This window comes from Triticum urartu, chromosome 4A (genome assembly GCF_056163025.1).
Source record: "Triticum urartu cultivar PI428250 chromosome 4A, HENAU_Tu73, whole genome shotgun sequence".
Classification (NCBI taxonomy): domain Eukaryota; kingdom Viridiplantae; phylum Streptophyta; class Magnoliopsida; order Poales; family Poaceae; genus Triticum; species Triticum urartu.
Window position 1 is genome coordinate 97,148,653 of NC_141876.1, and position 16,606 is coordinate 97,165,258.

Genomic DNA, 16,606 nt, shown 5'->3' on the forward strand with positions numbered 1-16,606 from the left:
ATTAAGTAAATTTCTATGATTTCTGTAATCTGGTTTCAATTGGTTTATTCTTGAGATTGTTTTGACAGTGCTTAATTTGTAGAACTGTTGCTGCAAAATGTATTTAATCCGTGTCGCCTGATGCAAAATAATAGAAAGAGCAAAAAAGGTAGGCTACCTGGGATTCGAACCCGAGATCAGCTAGTGATAGATGACACCATATAGCCAGTTGGGTAATGAGAGGATTCTGTTACATTCTCTCGATCTCTCCCTTTTCTACCATATAGTGTGCATCGTCTCTTTCCTCTCCTCCGCCGCCCGTACGATAGAGGATGTCCATTGGAGGGCGTAGCCGCGACGGCGCCCGGCGCGGGCAGCTCCAGTGCCGGCTCAAGGCGCCGTGCATCCAGTTCTGCGTCCGGCGGGTTCGGGTCATCGTCCCGTGCCTCTGGGTCATCGTGTAGCCGCTTAGTTCAGTAGCCGCTATCTTCAGTTATGTTCAGTAACTAAGCTGTGGCTATCTTCAGTTATCTTCAGCGCAAAAAATAATAAACCCACGGGGTTTTCTGCAAAGTGACCGCGTGCATGCCTCGCTGGACGGCCATGGTCACTGACAACGGGCCCATGCCACGCTGGCATCGCCACATACGGCTGCGTACGAAGAGAGTGACTGTATTTGCACTGTTTTGCAAGTTCATTGACCACAAATGCGTATTTTGCAAGTTTGTGCACCAAAGTGACCGTCCAGTGCAAGTTCTAAGACCGCGGGTGTATTTACCTCCATTATTTTGTACGCTAGTAGTAGGTAGTCGATAGTACTGCATGTTGTGTTGTGTAGAACATACTGGAGGATCTCTAGAAGCTCCATATTAGTAATAAGAGAAAAAAAATCAGTTCAGCATAAGAGGCAGGATTGCTTTACCAGGGACATTTTTTTTAATAATTAAAGACCAGTTTAATACATGTCCAAGTCCAACTGTGCAATACAAGTTCAAGTTGATTGTTTATTAGTCCGGTTGAAGTTCCATTTCACTTGACTTAACACGCTACATTCATTTGTCCTGGTTTTGATACCAGCGGAATGAAATTTCACATTTTTCACAATGCTATTCCTTTTGAACACTGAACTTATACAGTATAATATTTGTATTTTTTTGGCAGGTTTCAGTTTTGAGAGACGAGGTTAACAAGACCAGGGCTGCTGATGGACCAACTACTTCTTGATCGCCGAGAAATCTTCCACTTGGACTTGAGTTTGTAGCAGTGTTTGCCTTCTATGTGTTTGGATATTACTACCTAGATGTAGCTGGATCGCATAATTATTCCTGTGTAGTTTGCAGGATGACTTATGTTGTGTTAACTGATAACCTAAGATGTTATCTTGGGGGGAAGCCCAAGTAAGTCTCCCTATTCTCCTTCGACTATTCGGGGATATAGCAGGACTCATTCCTTGAGTTAAGACTGATTTTTAGGAAGGAATATGGCCTTTTCAGCTGCCGCTGCCAGCTGCTCCCTTGCATCATATGTGTGCACATGAGGCCTAAGTCAGAGTGCGGCGAGGCCTCGAGCCAGATGTAGGGAAGTTGTTTGTAATCTGAATTTGAATACATGGGACGCATGTGTAGTCTATATGTTCAGTTTTGTATAAAGGTCTATATGTTAAATCTTTGTTTGTAGACGACTGGTACCATCACAAGATCATGCCACAATTGCTTTATGTTGCAAAATTTGCAAGTTATGGGGTAATCTCACCATCACAATAAAAAAGGTTCACCACGACTCCTTTTTCGCCACTCATCCCTCAAACCAAAAAATAAATAAAGGCCATCTCTAACCACTTGACATCTCTCCCAACTAAACAGAAAATGTCAGTATCCTTAGCCGGATGGTTGAGGATACCTACTACAACTTAAACTTATCCTGCAAACCAAACACACCCTTTAGAGACGCGAAGCGATGATAGGTGCAGACCTCGGCATTATATCGCACGATGCACGAACCCATCCGATTCGCGCTCTCTCATTGTCATATACCACGAGATGATTCTGCATTGTAATGTCTGCAAAACAGAATATCAATGGGAAAACCATTACAAACCGATGAACGCTATCCTAGTTTGGGAAAGCAGAAATGCTTGATAGAACTTCAAACCTCCAATTATGTTCAATTCCCCCATCCCGTGTTCTGAACCATTGAGGATGCCCAAGCACACATTTCCTCTTTCCTGCGATTGATAAAAAAGAGTAATAAACATATTAGCTAAAGATCTTCTGCTATTCATTTCTCATAGTCACTTAGAGTCACCGAGCCAAGCCAAGGTTTACCGTGACAACAATATAATTTTCGGGAGGGATGTCCAGAGTGACCTGGTTAGCGCCATGGGTAAAGGTCAATTCGAGTGGTTCGAATTCATGCTTGACATCGTCGACAGATTGGATTGGTTGGTTGTATCTCCAGCATTGAGTCAGTTCAGGATCGTCAGACACCTTCTGAAGTGTTGAATCCTGGAGAGTGACATCCACCTGCAAGACCCAAAATTGGTGACATGTCTAGTTAGGCAGTGACTGTGTTCAAACTGATGTATGCATGGGAGTCGACATGCGCTGTGATGTGAAACCTACCGCCTGAATAAGCTGCTCGTATGTGTCCTTGTGCACATATGAGTAGGCGCTACCACTGTCAAAGACAGCAACCCTCGGCGTTTTGCTTAACTCGTATTTCAGTAGTACGTCGAGGTTCCATGTTACTTTGCCAGGTGAGTAGTAAATCCTGAAAGACAAAAAAAAAACAAGGGCAAGATTGCCATCATGTCATGTGATGTGTGCAACCAAATGAGAAGGAAAGAGGCATCCCAACTCTAAGTTCACATGCACGTTGTACATATATTGATATGTATGATGCTATCTTACGTGTACTCTTGAGCCATGGGAAGCCAGGTTACACCAGTAGAGGGCACGTCGCCCCCAAAGAAGAGGTAGCCCCCTCCATGGCTGCTGAGGCAATGGCCAACCACATTCTCGGTGATCAACCCTTGATGCTTGAGCTGCGAGACGAGGTCTCCCGTTCCCCTACCGATCCCGAGGATGCCGTCCACCTCCAGCTCTTCTTTTTCACCTTGCTGGTCATATCCGCAGCTGCATGCATGCACACGCAAATGAACAACGAACTGCATCGGTTCCATGCAATGCAATGCAATGCAATGTGTTTGGGCGAGTTTGTATGTACCCGAAGGCAAGGTTGGGGCGGTCGTTGCGCATGGGGAGGGAGAACTTGTCGGTTAAGAGCACGCCCATGGATGAGTAGCCGTCCTTGTAATTTATGTCGTAGTCGCATTGGTCTGGATGCTCGGTGCAGTCGTGTACGCTGCCCAGGTCCTTGTGCATCACGGCACAACGCTCGTCCTCGCATGGCACCCTGTTGCTCGGTCGTGGTCTGTACACCTCATGTGGCACCTGTAACAAGAATTACCCACCATCGAGTCGATTTCATGACTCAATTCGTCGCCACGCATTTGATACAATAGTAAAGAGTCAATTACAGTGGTGGTGCTAGAACTTGGCGTAAATGGTCACTTTAGTGTTACAAGTTGGGGCATACATCAAAGTGGTATAAAAACTTGGCTTCGACGTGTAAATACAGTGCTTATCTCACTTGTATACGGAATAAATGTTGACTAGGCACGTGGGCCCGCTGTCAGCCACTGGACCCGTAGAAGGGGTTGTGTGACTTATTTTTTTTTCCAGAAACACTCTCGAAATATTTAGAAAAAAAACCTGTTAATGTGGGATTTTTTATATGTAAGACCAGTGGGTCCTGCCTGTCGGGCGGGAGTGAATATTAAACTAAAAAGTTTGGCTGCACAGAGTCGAACCCAACGATCAGCACCAAGCATGCAAGCCGGCATGCTTTGTGTTTAAATACATGTAACTTCCCATCACGCTACCTTGTTTAAATACATGTGCAGATACCGCGAGGAATTTGTTTTGTTGTCCATATCCCCATCACGCTACCTTGTTTAACCTGGATAAGAACGTTATATGTTTAACCAGTATGCATGTGGAACTTAAATGGGTTGCTGATACTGCGGCCCAATTTTCACCGGTTTGTTTTTCATTTATTTTTCTAAAACTTAAGTAATAAAAATTACTTTCAATAATTGTTTGTTATAAATATTAGACGCAGAAACAATGGTTATCTAATAAAAAATACATCCGTGTATTACACAGAATTAACCAATAAAAAATATCACACACTCGCGGCTTATATTTAAATTATTAAAAATTAATATTAATATCAACAGTTTAAATTATGAATAACTTTAATTATACAAACATGAGAATGATTGAAATGTTTGTATAACTAAAATAATTTTCTGAATTGTAATTTTAATAATATTAGTTATTATTTTAAAATATACAATCTTTTTGTAACTCAAAATTATTATATTAAATATATGACTATTTTCTAAATAATACGTGAACAATTAGTTATTTCATTAGTTTGTATATTTATGCACACAAGTATTCAAACTTTATTTTTGTATTGAGATTATAATTTACATTTTGTTTTGAGGGAAGAGATTATATTTTACATACTTTCTACAAATAGAATAGAAAAAAATGGAACTGGTGTAAAATTGCTCGCAGTATCTGCAGCCCAAATTCCACATGGTTTGTATTTAAATACATGTAACTTCGTTTTCCATTGAGTACACAGGATCTTGAATTGTATTTAATATAATAAAACATGCGGATTCTAGGTCTCGAACACACAAATCCGCATCGTATGGCATAGAGGTGAAGAAAATGGCACCTCTCCCGCGTCAAGAGGGTTTTTTGTGAAAAAAAAGAATTATATTTCGAGAGTGTTCCTAGAGAAAACAAGTCACACACCCCTTTGTCCCTCAAAAAAAAGTCGCACGCCCCTTTCTCCTGGTTCAGTGGCTGACAGCAGGCCCCACGTGCAGTCAGCGCTGGTTTCGTATGCAAAAATGAGATAAGCACTGTATTTGCACGTCAAAGCCAAGTTTTTGCACCACTTTAATGTATGCCACAACTTCTAGCACCAAAGTGACCGCTTGCGTCAAGTTCTAGCACCACCGATGTAATTGACTTAATAGTAAAAACCGCATGAAACTACCACTTGGGAGTTGGGACACACGAAAGATATGCAAGAGCCACATGCATGCATAACAGATGATAAGCCCTCATAGCTAAGACTCTAAAGCAAAAATGAAGTAGCCGTGGGTGTACCTTGTGGAAGCTCTGGCGAGGGGCGTCGCACTCCAGCCACGTGAGGCCGCTACCGGTGTCAACATGGAGGAAGTAGGGCTTCGCCGGCTCCCCGATGCTCATGGTAACGAAGAACTGGCTGTAGTTACACAGGCAGAAAAGGCGTGTCAAATGCAGCACTAATACAAGTTGATGCACACAGATTGCGCTGCGTTTGCATGTTTACTGATCTAAACGCTCTTATATTTCTTTACGGAGGAAGTACTACCGAACTCCAGTGTAATGAACAAATAATCAGAGGAACATAGAACAGCAGGATCGAGTTAGAGGACAAGACCCTTGCATACGAATCCAGTTAGAAAATTAATTTGAAACATGCAATGAAATTCAGTGCAGCTCCCTACCTGAAAGAAAAATCATCTAAGTTATCTACAAGGATAAAATCGCAGCATTTTCCGCACGTCAATACATTAGGGACCAACAGTTTCTTCTATTATGTAGAGAAAAGATACAAGAGTAGCTTCCATCATAAAAAAGAGTTGGAATCTGTACCGAATAGGATAGACGTTGCCCCGGAGCTCGAACACCATGGAACTGGAGGAGGACAACCGTGCGAGCCGGAGAAACAGAAGAAGGATGGCGATGACCTTTGACCACATGGCAGCCATGTGGGAAGAAGACAGAGAGCCCCGGAGGAAGCAGGTAGTGTCAACTCTCGGGTTTCCCTTCTGAGTTCACCTATTTCTGTGGTGTGTGGGTAGGGCGCCGAGGTACTTATAGCACTCTCGTCTCCGGGAGCCTTATTCTCTTCACGTTTTGCATAATTCTGGTTCCAACGTTAATTATCTTGCCAACGGATGTACAGAATATACTGTATCTCCAATATTTATCTCTATACCAAAAACAGACACATTATATTAACGACACGCCTTCAATATGTACATTACATTTTTCTATTAAGAATTATATGTCCATGCCATTTTAATAAACGAGGGTTAGAGGATTCGTGGAATTAAGGCTGGTCGGATGAGTAAGAGCGAATAGATTTTTTTCGCAAATACGCAAAGTTTGTGTATGTTTCATTGATAGGTACGAGAGAACAACAATAATATAGATTTTTTTGGGTGTGTGTGTGTGTGTGGGGGGGGGGGGGGGGGGGGGGGTGAGCGAGAAGGGATACAACACACCATAAACTCATCTAGCCTCAAAGCGAGGAGACCAGGCCCAAGCACCTAAACCGTGTCATAACCAATGCGAGGCACCTTCGTCGTGCGGCCATAACTCCATGACAAACCAAATAAACGTACCCCTCGCCTTAAGCGCCTAGAGGACACTACTAGGAAAAGGCCTGTTAGTGGCGCACCTGTTTTGGCCATTAATACCGCACTACAAGTGCGTCACTATCATCACGCCATTAGTAATTAATACTAATGGCGCACTCCTGGTGCGCCATTAGTATACCAGACAGTAGTGGCGCATCAGACAGTGCGTCATTAGTATGTCCCCTGGTGCGCCATTAGTATGCCTCCTAGGGGGCCATATTTACCTTGTGCTCTGGGTTACTAATGACGCACTAACAGATAATGCGCCACTAGTATTTTTTACAGCAGTGCATCACTAGTGTGTTGTATGGTGCGCCACTAGTATGAATATTAGGAATTTTTTTCTTTTCTGATATTTGCACAGGTTACAAAAATATATTACTGCACAGAATATAGACAGCAAAATATATAGACAATAGATTCATTGAATACAATAGAAGATTAGTCTCCGAATACAATTCATCATATTAGCTAGTCTCCGAATTCAAAATACAGAACAAAGTTAGAACATTACAAGTCTCGAGACCGCGAGTAGCGAGTTTGTCTTCACATTACAAGTCGATATCGATCATCTAAACTACCATCACATAGAAGAGAGCTACGGTCATCACGATGAGCATCATCGCGATGAAACTGGTCTTCATCTGGTTCCTCCTTCGCCCCCTCCTCTCTCCCGCTAGATAGCGCGCGTATCTAGCTTCCGCCTCCGCCCTAGTGGTGTACCCTTTGTAATTGTTACCGCTGAAACGGTGAACCTGTCTCCGACACTCCTCCCAGTCGTCGTAGACTCCGGAAACCTTACCCTTGTACACGACATATGACGGCATCTCTATGCACTAGCCAAACAAAACATTAGTAGCAATTCACAGACAATACATAAGCAATATATAAGTATGCAACAAAAGGATCAGAAGAGAAAAGCAAGACATTAATAGCACGATTCATGGTCCTACTAATAAATAGCATCGATTACATATAAGTTGAGCGACTGTCCAAACCAAAGAGACATACAAGTTCATTAAAGTTTAATTACAACATGAGCTAATCGATATTTCAGAACTACATAGCATCACTACTTTCGACTCGACTCAGGGACCAGAGCGTGGATGAAGCCGCCGTCTGTCGTGATGGTCATGAAATCGCAGGCGTTGTCAGCCTGCATTTATAGCGTTGTTTTTATCTCATTGTTGGACGGTTGATATCTGAGGTAGAACTGCCCCGAGGTACGAAGGACATCTTGATGGATGATTTCCGCAAACTCTGATTGTATGCGAAAGAATTCATGTCTGATGTCCGCGTTGTGGATTGCCGACAAGCGTGCGGCCCAATCTTTGAGATTATTTGGTAGCGGCAGGTGATTATGGTCCCGTACGATCGCCCGCATGTGATGGAGGGCCTAGTAGGCATCCTTCTAACCGCCAGGCGGCTGCTTGACGCAGGGGAACATCGTATTGTGGGTGAACACGTGCTTGCCGTACCTACGAACTAGCCTGCTGAAGGTGCCTCCAGATCTGGCGTAGCCGGGAAGAACATCATCAAGAACTTTCTTGATAATTGTGTAGTCTTTCTTCGACTGACGGTCCGAGTCGAAATACGTGGCCATGGAATATTTCAGGCTTAAGAGGATGAGTGTGCAATGTGTGTAACTGCACAAAACACGGAATGTTAGAAAAAAAAGAACGATCGAAATCTAAGAAATCATATGTTACGGGGCGGTGAGGGGATGACTTACTGGGGAAAGTAAGGCACGAGGAAGTTATCCTTATCTGGGTTTGCCAGAATGACGCCTTCGAGGTATGAACTCGCGACTTGCCGGTCCCCAGCGTTGCCCAAGATCTTGGCACGCATGTAGAAGGGGTCGACTATCACGATGTCCGGGGTCTTGTCTCTAATGATCCACATCTCCATACTCAGCGAAGATAGCCGAACAAAGGTGCAGTGCAGCGGATGAAGGTTAAACATAGCGAAGATGTCATCAAACCGCATGACGATCGTACCCCCGATGGCGTTATCCACAAAGCCCTTGCCCTCTGGCACCTTGGCCACAAAAACTGGGTATGCCACATCATTCTCGGAGAGACGCCGCTTCTCCAAAGAAAGAACACTGCCATGCAGACTCCGCATAGCACCGGTTGCAGCATTGAGCAGATTAGTCGGTAGCATCGGCCTACCTGCCACATGCACCCTCCTCGAGATATCCTTAGGTGAAGATGGACCGTCCTGAGCACGGATCGTACTCGGTGCCGGTTGGCTCGCACCCTTATTAGTCTTTCTTTTCCGTCCCTTCTTCTTCTGCTGTAATGGGATCGAGTTCTGCTCAGAGATCACCTTCTTGAGTGTGTTGGGGCTAATAATATTTCGCACCTCGGCTATCTGAGGCTCGGTGAAGGCAGCAATTGGAGGCGTCTCCTGAGAACTGAACGCCAGACGACGCCTGTTGCAATTGGGTTTCTCCGTGGTACCAGCTAGATCGTCTTTTGCAGGGTTGGGTTCTTGAGAAGGAGGCCCCAAGAATTCGTCACCGTACCCATGTTCGTTGAAGTACTTATCGACGTTGGTAAATGTACCGTCGTCGTCGTCCGGATCCTGTGCCATATGCATGTCCGGATCCTGTGCCATATGCATGTCCGGTAGCGTTGCGGGGGTCTTGCCATGGCTTGGCGCCGGCACGACTGGCAGTGTTGTCTATGGGGTGGTGTCCCCCGCCCCCTAACGAATCTGGCTCTTCGGCCAAAGCATGGGCCAGCTTATGCAGGCGCTGAGGGTCATCACATCATCTTCGTCGGCCCCATGGGGTCGATACAGAGGTAACATGTCGTCGAAGCCCGGCAGCACCCGAACCAGTTGAACCCTATAAACGGTGGGTGGCATCGGATTACCGTGGAACACGCGGTTGCCCGGTTGAACGATTCTGCCCTTAGCGACATCGACTAACTCGTCGTTCACGAAGTGCAGGAGAGTGCATGGAACGTCAGCGTCGCCCTTCGAAAACATGTAGGGCGTCAGGGATGCCCAGTCAAAGGCAAGGAGATGAAGTCATCGGCCGAGAGGCTTAATTAGTTACCGTGATGGCGTCGAGCTAGGCTAATGTCGAGGCACCGCCAGCGGCGGGCGTGCAATTGACGGAGGGGCCGCTTGCTGCCGAGGTGCCGGCCGGTGTATTCTTCCCACACCCGGGTGCATTAAGCTGCAATGCCGGCGCCACCGCGGGAGACACCAATGCCGCCTCCGCCAGAGACATCAATGGCGCCGCCGCAGGAGACACCAATGCCGCCTCCGCTGAAGACACCAATGGCGCCACCGACGCGTTGCGCAAGTTGCTGCCCGTGAAGCTGGGAATCGGGGGCGGCCCCTGTTGGCCGCCCGCCACCCACGCCTGCAGGCCAGAAACCAAGGTAGGTATAATGGCGGTGATCGTCGCTCCCAGTTGGTCTCGCACTTGCTCTTCGACCATCTCCGGAATCCGCGCCACTTGTGCCTTGAGTTGTTCAACCTCGCGCTGCTGGCTTTCCGAGCTGGTCTTTCTCTCCTTTCGCCCATCGGTATAGTATTCCGACCATTTCATGGACAATCCTTTGCCGGCCACACGACCAGCTGACGACAGCTTACTGAGCTTATCCTTGTTTTTCATTATGTTCAACGCCCTATTTAAAGGGGTGTCGAAAGGGGAGCTCTGAGACGACCCCGCGCTACTGCTTTCAGTGTCATGCGGAAGGAACATGAACCATTTAGAAGTTTGGCTTCATTAACTAGAATGCAACCATATATGGAGCTAATTACGCGGGGGTGTATTCCTTACCAGAACACGCTCAAGCGCCTTGGTGTTCGGATCCGTGGAGCTCCTTGGTTACCGGGTCAATCTTGTACCGGGCCCTGACATAGTTCCTGGTCTGCTTGTCACGGTATTTCTCGAAGAGGGGCGGTAGGCCTTGCTCGGCACGCTCCGCGTCCTCCTTGTCCCATATAGGTTTCTCCACTTTGTAACCGCCGGGACCGAGTTTGTGGACCCCTAAGTTGAAGTCCCGCATATCTTTCCCCCACTGACTTGATTCCTCGGATGCGTTGCTCTCGCACTTGATCTTGAACTCCCGGTAGTCATCTTCGCTGATCGAAGGATTTTTCTCCTTGATCTTCTCATAAATATCACCTTTTTCAATCATGCTCTTCACCGCGCCTCTCCAAGTAGCCAGGGCCTTGCTCATCTTCATGAGGGCGGCACTGTTCACTTATTCCCCGAGAGGCTTGTGTTTGCGAAGTCATCGGGGAACTTGTATCGTTCGTGCAGCTTCGTGAAGAGGAGGTTGCGCAAATTCCCTCGGTCACGATGCCTTAGGTTCTCGGTGTTGATCGAGACGGTGCTCCGGAGAATGCACCCGAGCTGTCCCGCGTACCCCTTGACTATTTCTTTGGGCGCCGTTGGATGCCCCTCGGAGGACACTTCAGTAAATTCCTCCTTGACGGTGCCGAGCACGTTCGGGCACCGGTCCTTCCGTTGCCTCTTCGGTTGGCTGCCATCTGTGCGTGCGCCTCCATCATCAGTGGTGGCATCCTCGGCGGCACCATCAGTGTCATCCCCGACGCCACTAGGGGTTGTGTAGTCGGGATTGGTGTCTTCCGCGGCGTCCTCATAGCGGTGAGGTTCTTCCTCCATCTCCTAGGACAGCTCCCAGAATGCCTTGCCCGAACCGCCGGCCTCATCGTTGTGGGCCATGTTTCGCTCTAAATAGGAAAAAAGTTTGGTCAAAAAGTTGGTTATTGTCAAGGAACAAGATCATGGTCTCATCATTTAGGGTTTGTCGACACTGAGGCATCCTAAAAGCTAAGCTTTTATCATTTAGGGTTTGTCGACGCCGAGGCACCCTAAAAGCCTAAGCTTTCATCATTTAGGTTTTTATCGACACCGAGGCACCCTAAAAGCCAAGGTTTTATCATTTAGGGTTTGTCGACGCTGAGGCACCCTAAATGCTAAGTTAAGTTTTCATCATTTAGGGTTTATCGATGCCGAGGCACCCTAGGTTGACTGATATATATGGGTATCTTCTAATAATATACCCTATCAAGAAAAGGGAAGGAGAATTCTAAGTTGGGCCTAATCACTTGGCTCTATTGCCACCTATGGTTTAATGCATCAAGAATAAAGGGGCAGTTGATCCTACTTAATTAAGTACTAAGATACCCCGGCCCATGCATTAGTCGCAAGTACCCCATATGTCCTATTTTTAGCAAAGTCATGCTAAAATTCACGGAAAATTTCAGCATGACCTTTGCTGAAAGTAGGACATACGGAGTACCCGAATTTGCCGGAATGGAAGTTAATCGACATTCCGGCAAACTCAAGGGCCTCTCGGGGTACAACAGCAGCATCACAAGTTGACAAAATTCCCAAGTAGTACAGCAGCAGCATCACAAGTAGTACCAATGAACATATAGTCCAACACATTCTGAATTTCGATAAATAACAGCAAGTTAACTCATGCTGACAACAACAAACTTATAACAACATAAATGAAATTGCAGTATATCCATATACAAAGCAGCAGGATCATCCACCCCATGACAGCAACAAACTTATAACAACACAAACTTATAACAAATTAAAGCCATATATCCATCTTCTGAGCTATGAGCCATGGACCACCCACCCCATGAACTAGGAGTGTCATGCATCCATATACAAAGCAGCAGGATCATTCCAGATTGATATGCCCCTGAGTCTGGCAGTCAAAATCCGACATCACCAGTCTACAGATGTATGCATCATGTTAAGATTTTTGTTTGCCTCAAACAAATTTGTAACGCGCTCTTCGGCCAAACAAAACAAGAAGCTTATCTGGACCATAAAAACATGCACCCAGCAAAATTAAAAGGTTGGATATGTATGATGAACATGATGAAACAAAATTAAGAGGTAGAGTATGTATGATGAACATGATGAAACAAAATCAATGGTCCTAGGCTGTGCTATGCTACCACCACAAACTAAACAATGGCATAACAAAAAAAGGACAGTATCCATCCCTCCACTACTTCTGTAATTACACCTGAGTGACAAACTACCCTCACCCGGCAAGAAAGCTCGTCCTAAATGGGCAGAAGAGGTAAATTATCTCTAGTTATGATCTGCACCAAAGTAGGAACCCAATCTAACAATCACCAGTGACAAAAAGGGCATGAATGTATAGATAGCACAGCCTGACACCAAGGGACCCACCACTAAGCTAGCTAAGAGCACCAAAGCATCAAGAACTGTTTGACTGTAAAAAATAGTTGTTTCTACTGCCAAATTACCCAGTTTTCTCAAGCAGTCAATTACACCATGATGATACCAAATTCTTGTAGCAGTACAATGAGTTCATAGGATAAAAAAATCATCCACATTCACCAATCACCTTGTTATAGCAAGCAAAAAATTTCATTTTCATGGGCAACTAAGGACCAGGTGAACTATGGACTAACTTCAGTCACAGATGTTGGTGGCTACATAATCTCCTCAATCAAGAGCTGCTAGCTATAGGGTGCACCTAGTGACCCTGTTTCTTATAAATCTAAAATCTAATTAACCAACTTATGATGACAAACTGAAGCAAGCTATAATCTACTACAATTATCACAAGATAGCATAAGAACTCATCTAACAATGCTAGTTGCTAGTAACCAAAGAACCTAGCCAAGAACTTCTCTCCAAGATTTTTATCATAACCTCTACGGTTCAAACATCCCCCTGGCCTGTTATGATTTTCAACCTCTTCTTTGCATATACTGGCATAAAATGGCTATGTGGTGTGCATATCCCAATTTGCCTTTTTCTTTTTCATCCATTTCACATCACAAATTTCAATCAAGCATGTATAAAAGGTAAACTGCCACACACTTCACATCAACATAACCAGGAAGTAATAGTAGTACATGTTTCACACACAAGCTGCTATGTATCAACATAACTAGGAAATAATGCATGTTGAGGACACACACAACATACGAATCTACACATATGTTTTCATGCTGGGATTTATCCATAAGAATTAGAAACATAGAAGCAGCATATGCAAGTAAGTTTGCTTCTTTACCTCTGGTTACAGGGAGGAGGAGAAGAGCAGAGACTCAAGGCGTTCTCCTGCTGTGCGAGGTGGACGGGGATGGCGGATGCGGGCAGAGGTGGAGCTCCTGCTGCTCGAGGTGGACCCGAGGATGGTGAGGCTCCTACGTTGGCCGTTGGCGGTGGTTGACGAGGGGCAGCGCCGGTGGAGAGCAGCTGGGCGGCGGCCAGAGAAGACGGAAGAGGAGGCGGGCATGGGTGGGAGCTCCCGTGGCGGTGGTTGAGGAGGGGCCGCGCCGGTGGCCGGCGGCGCCAGCAAACCCTAAATCGCGAGGAGCCTGCTCGAGGAGGAAGCGCGCGAGGATGGTGGCTGCCGATGGAGTGGCTCCATGACGACGGTGGTGCTCCCTGTCAAACGGGTGCTCGACGGCGCTGCTCTGGAGTGGGGCGACGACGATGGTGGCCGGGAGTAGTGGAGTGGTTGTTGGGGCAGCAGAGGATGGTGGAGGGGCTACTGTGATGGGGATTGGGGATTTTAGTCGGGGGAGGGATAGCAATGGCGCACCACCTAGCGGTGCACCATAAGTAACTTTTTTTGGATAGCAATGGCGCACCACCTAGCGGTGCGCCATAAGTAACTATTTTTTTGGATAGCAATGGCGCACCACCTAGCGGTGCGCCATAAGTAACTATTTTTTTGGATAGCAATGGCGCACCACCCAGCGGTGCGCCATAAGTAACTTTTTTTTGTATATCAATGGCGCACCACCCAGCGGTGCGCCATTAGTAATTATTATTATTATTATTATTATTATTATTTTTTGCATCGAATAAGTTTTTAGAAAATGAATATGAATATGAAACAGTAATAATTTTTTATAAAAATAGTAATAATTTTTTAAAAAATATCATCAAATTTGTTATTTGAAAATATTTATGAATATGAAAAAATATCATCAAATTTGTTATTTGAAAATATCATCAAATTTGTTTTTTTGGATTTTTAGTTGCATTCATTTGTGAATTGGTAAAACATTTATGAATATGAAAAAATATCATCAAATTTGAAAAAATATTCATGAATTCAAAACGTGCCCATGAAATTTAAAAATATTCATGCATGAGTTCAAAAAATATTAACAAATTCAATACTTTTTATGAGTTAGAAATTCAATAACATAATGAACATAAATAAATATTCATGAGGACTAGAACAGAAGAAATATCATTTCAAAATGTCGAAATACAATCGAGAAATGAAGACTACGATTTAAATACAATCTATCTTAGCTAACTATCTTTTCATAATCTTCTTGCCCTTCTTTTTCGCAAATGGAGTTCTTCTGTGGAACAGACGTCCTTTAGGTAGGGTGATCCTGCTTCTTGTGGTGTATGGCACTTCATCGTCGTCGTCATGTTCCATCTTCGGGTCGCCGTACTTGTCGAAGTCTTGCTCATTGGCGACTCCATCCATTCCGATGATCTTCCTTTTGCCTCTCCTCACAACAACACGACTGGGCTTTGACAGGTCGGTAATGAAGAAGCATTGGTCCACATGAGAAGCCAGTAACCATGGCTCATTTTTCGCGGTGACGTTTGCGCCCGCAGTCTTGGATTTGGCTTCGGGTATAACCATGGTGGTGAGATACCGGACTTCTTTTAGGACGCTCTTGGCCCATCTGACACGGAACATCGGGACCTTCTCTCCAGTGTAGCTCAGCTCCCAGATCTCCTCGATCCTTCCGTAGTATCTGTCCTTGTCGTTACTGGTGTAGGACTCCATCGTTACCCTGGAGTTCTGATAACCATCGTCTTCATGTCCTTGTCCTCGGTGTAGAATGTGTAGCCGTTGATATCGTACGCCTCATAGGTCATCAGGTTGTGCTCAGTGCCCTGTGACAAGGCGAATATGAGTTTTTCTTCCGCGGAAGAATCCTCATGTAAAGGGTACGACAGAAGCTTCTCCTTGAACCAACGCGTGAAACATGAGTTGTGCTCTTTGATTATATCTCCGTCCGTCCTCTGTTGGCCTTGGTCATTGTACGTCTTCTCAATAAAGGGTTTGTGCTCTACCACCCAAGGATCGACCACGTCTATGTGTTGTAGCGCGACTAGGTTTTCTCTTTCAAAGTCGGCGAGTCGACCCTCGAAGTCGACATGCATTTCGCGGCGACCATCGCGGTGACCCCATCCAGCGAGCCTGCCGAGGTGCCTGTTGACGGGAAGACCAACAGGGTTCTCGATGCCTAGATAATTTGTGCAGTAGGAGATGCACTCTTCGGTCAAAAAGCCCCTGGCTATGCTTCCCTTTGGACGTGACATGTTGTGAACGTATCCTTTGATGACACCATTCATCCTTTCGAACGACATCATGCTGTGCAGGAACGTCGGCCCGAGTTGGATGATATCCTCCACGATATGGACCAGCAGATGCACCATAACATCGAAGAATGCGGGCGGGAAGTACATCTCAAGCTCGCATAGTATCACCACGATCTCTTCCTGTAGCCTTCTGAGTTGCCTCACGCCAACCGACTTCCGAGAGATGACATCGAAAAAGTTGCATAGGCCAAATAGCGTTTCATGGACGTGCGCGTCCATGATCCCACGGATTGCAACTGGAAGTATCTGCGTCATCAGCACGTGACAGTCATGAGACTTCATCCTGCTGAACTTCTGCTTCGCTGAGTCTAGGTATCTGCTTATCTTCCCTGCATAACCGTAAGGAAGTTTTACTCCTACGAGGCAGGTAAAAAACTGCTCGATCTCCTTCTGACTTAGAGTGAAGCACGCGGGAGGGTAGTCATTTCCGGTCTTCTTGGCCTTTTTGCCTTTGCGACGGCTTTCCGTGTCCTGCTTCGCCTCATCATCATCATCATCATCATCATCATCATCATCATCATCATCATCATCATCATCATTAGCGTGAAGCTCCTCCCTGATGCCCATTGATTTCAAGTCCGCCCTTGCTTTCGGCCCATCTTTGGTCCTCTCTGGCATGTTGAGCAGGGTACCAAGCAGACTCTCGCACACGTTCT

At 45.7% G+C, this 16,606-nt stretch overlaps 1 protein-coding gene across 1 annotated transcript; it reads right to left on the reverse strand.

Annotated features, from left to right (window-relative positions):
- Window positions 1-1,729: 1,729 nt before the first annotated feature.
- LOC125550921 (aspartic proteinase Asp1-like) lies at window positions 1,730-5,935 on the reverse strand. Its single transcript, XM_048714043.2, has 8 exons — window positions 5,763-5,935; window positions 5,232-5,349; window positions 3,205-3,431; window positions 2,889-3,113; window positions 2,601-2,748; window positions 2,304-2,501; window positions 2,131-2,203; window positions 1,730-2,038 (listed from the first exon to the last, which is right to left on the reverse strand). The coding sequence occupies exons 1-8, from the start codon at window positions 5,876-5,878 to the stop codon at window positions 1,920-1,922; spliced, it is 1,224 nt and encodes a 407-aa protein (XP_048570000.1). The 5' UTR covers window positions 5,879-5,935; the 3' UTR covers window positions 1,730-1,919.
- Window positions 5,936-16,606: the final 10,671 nt, after the last annotated feature.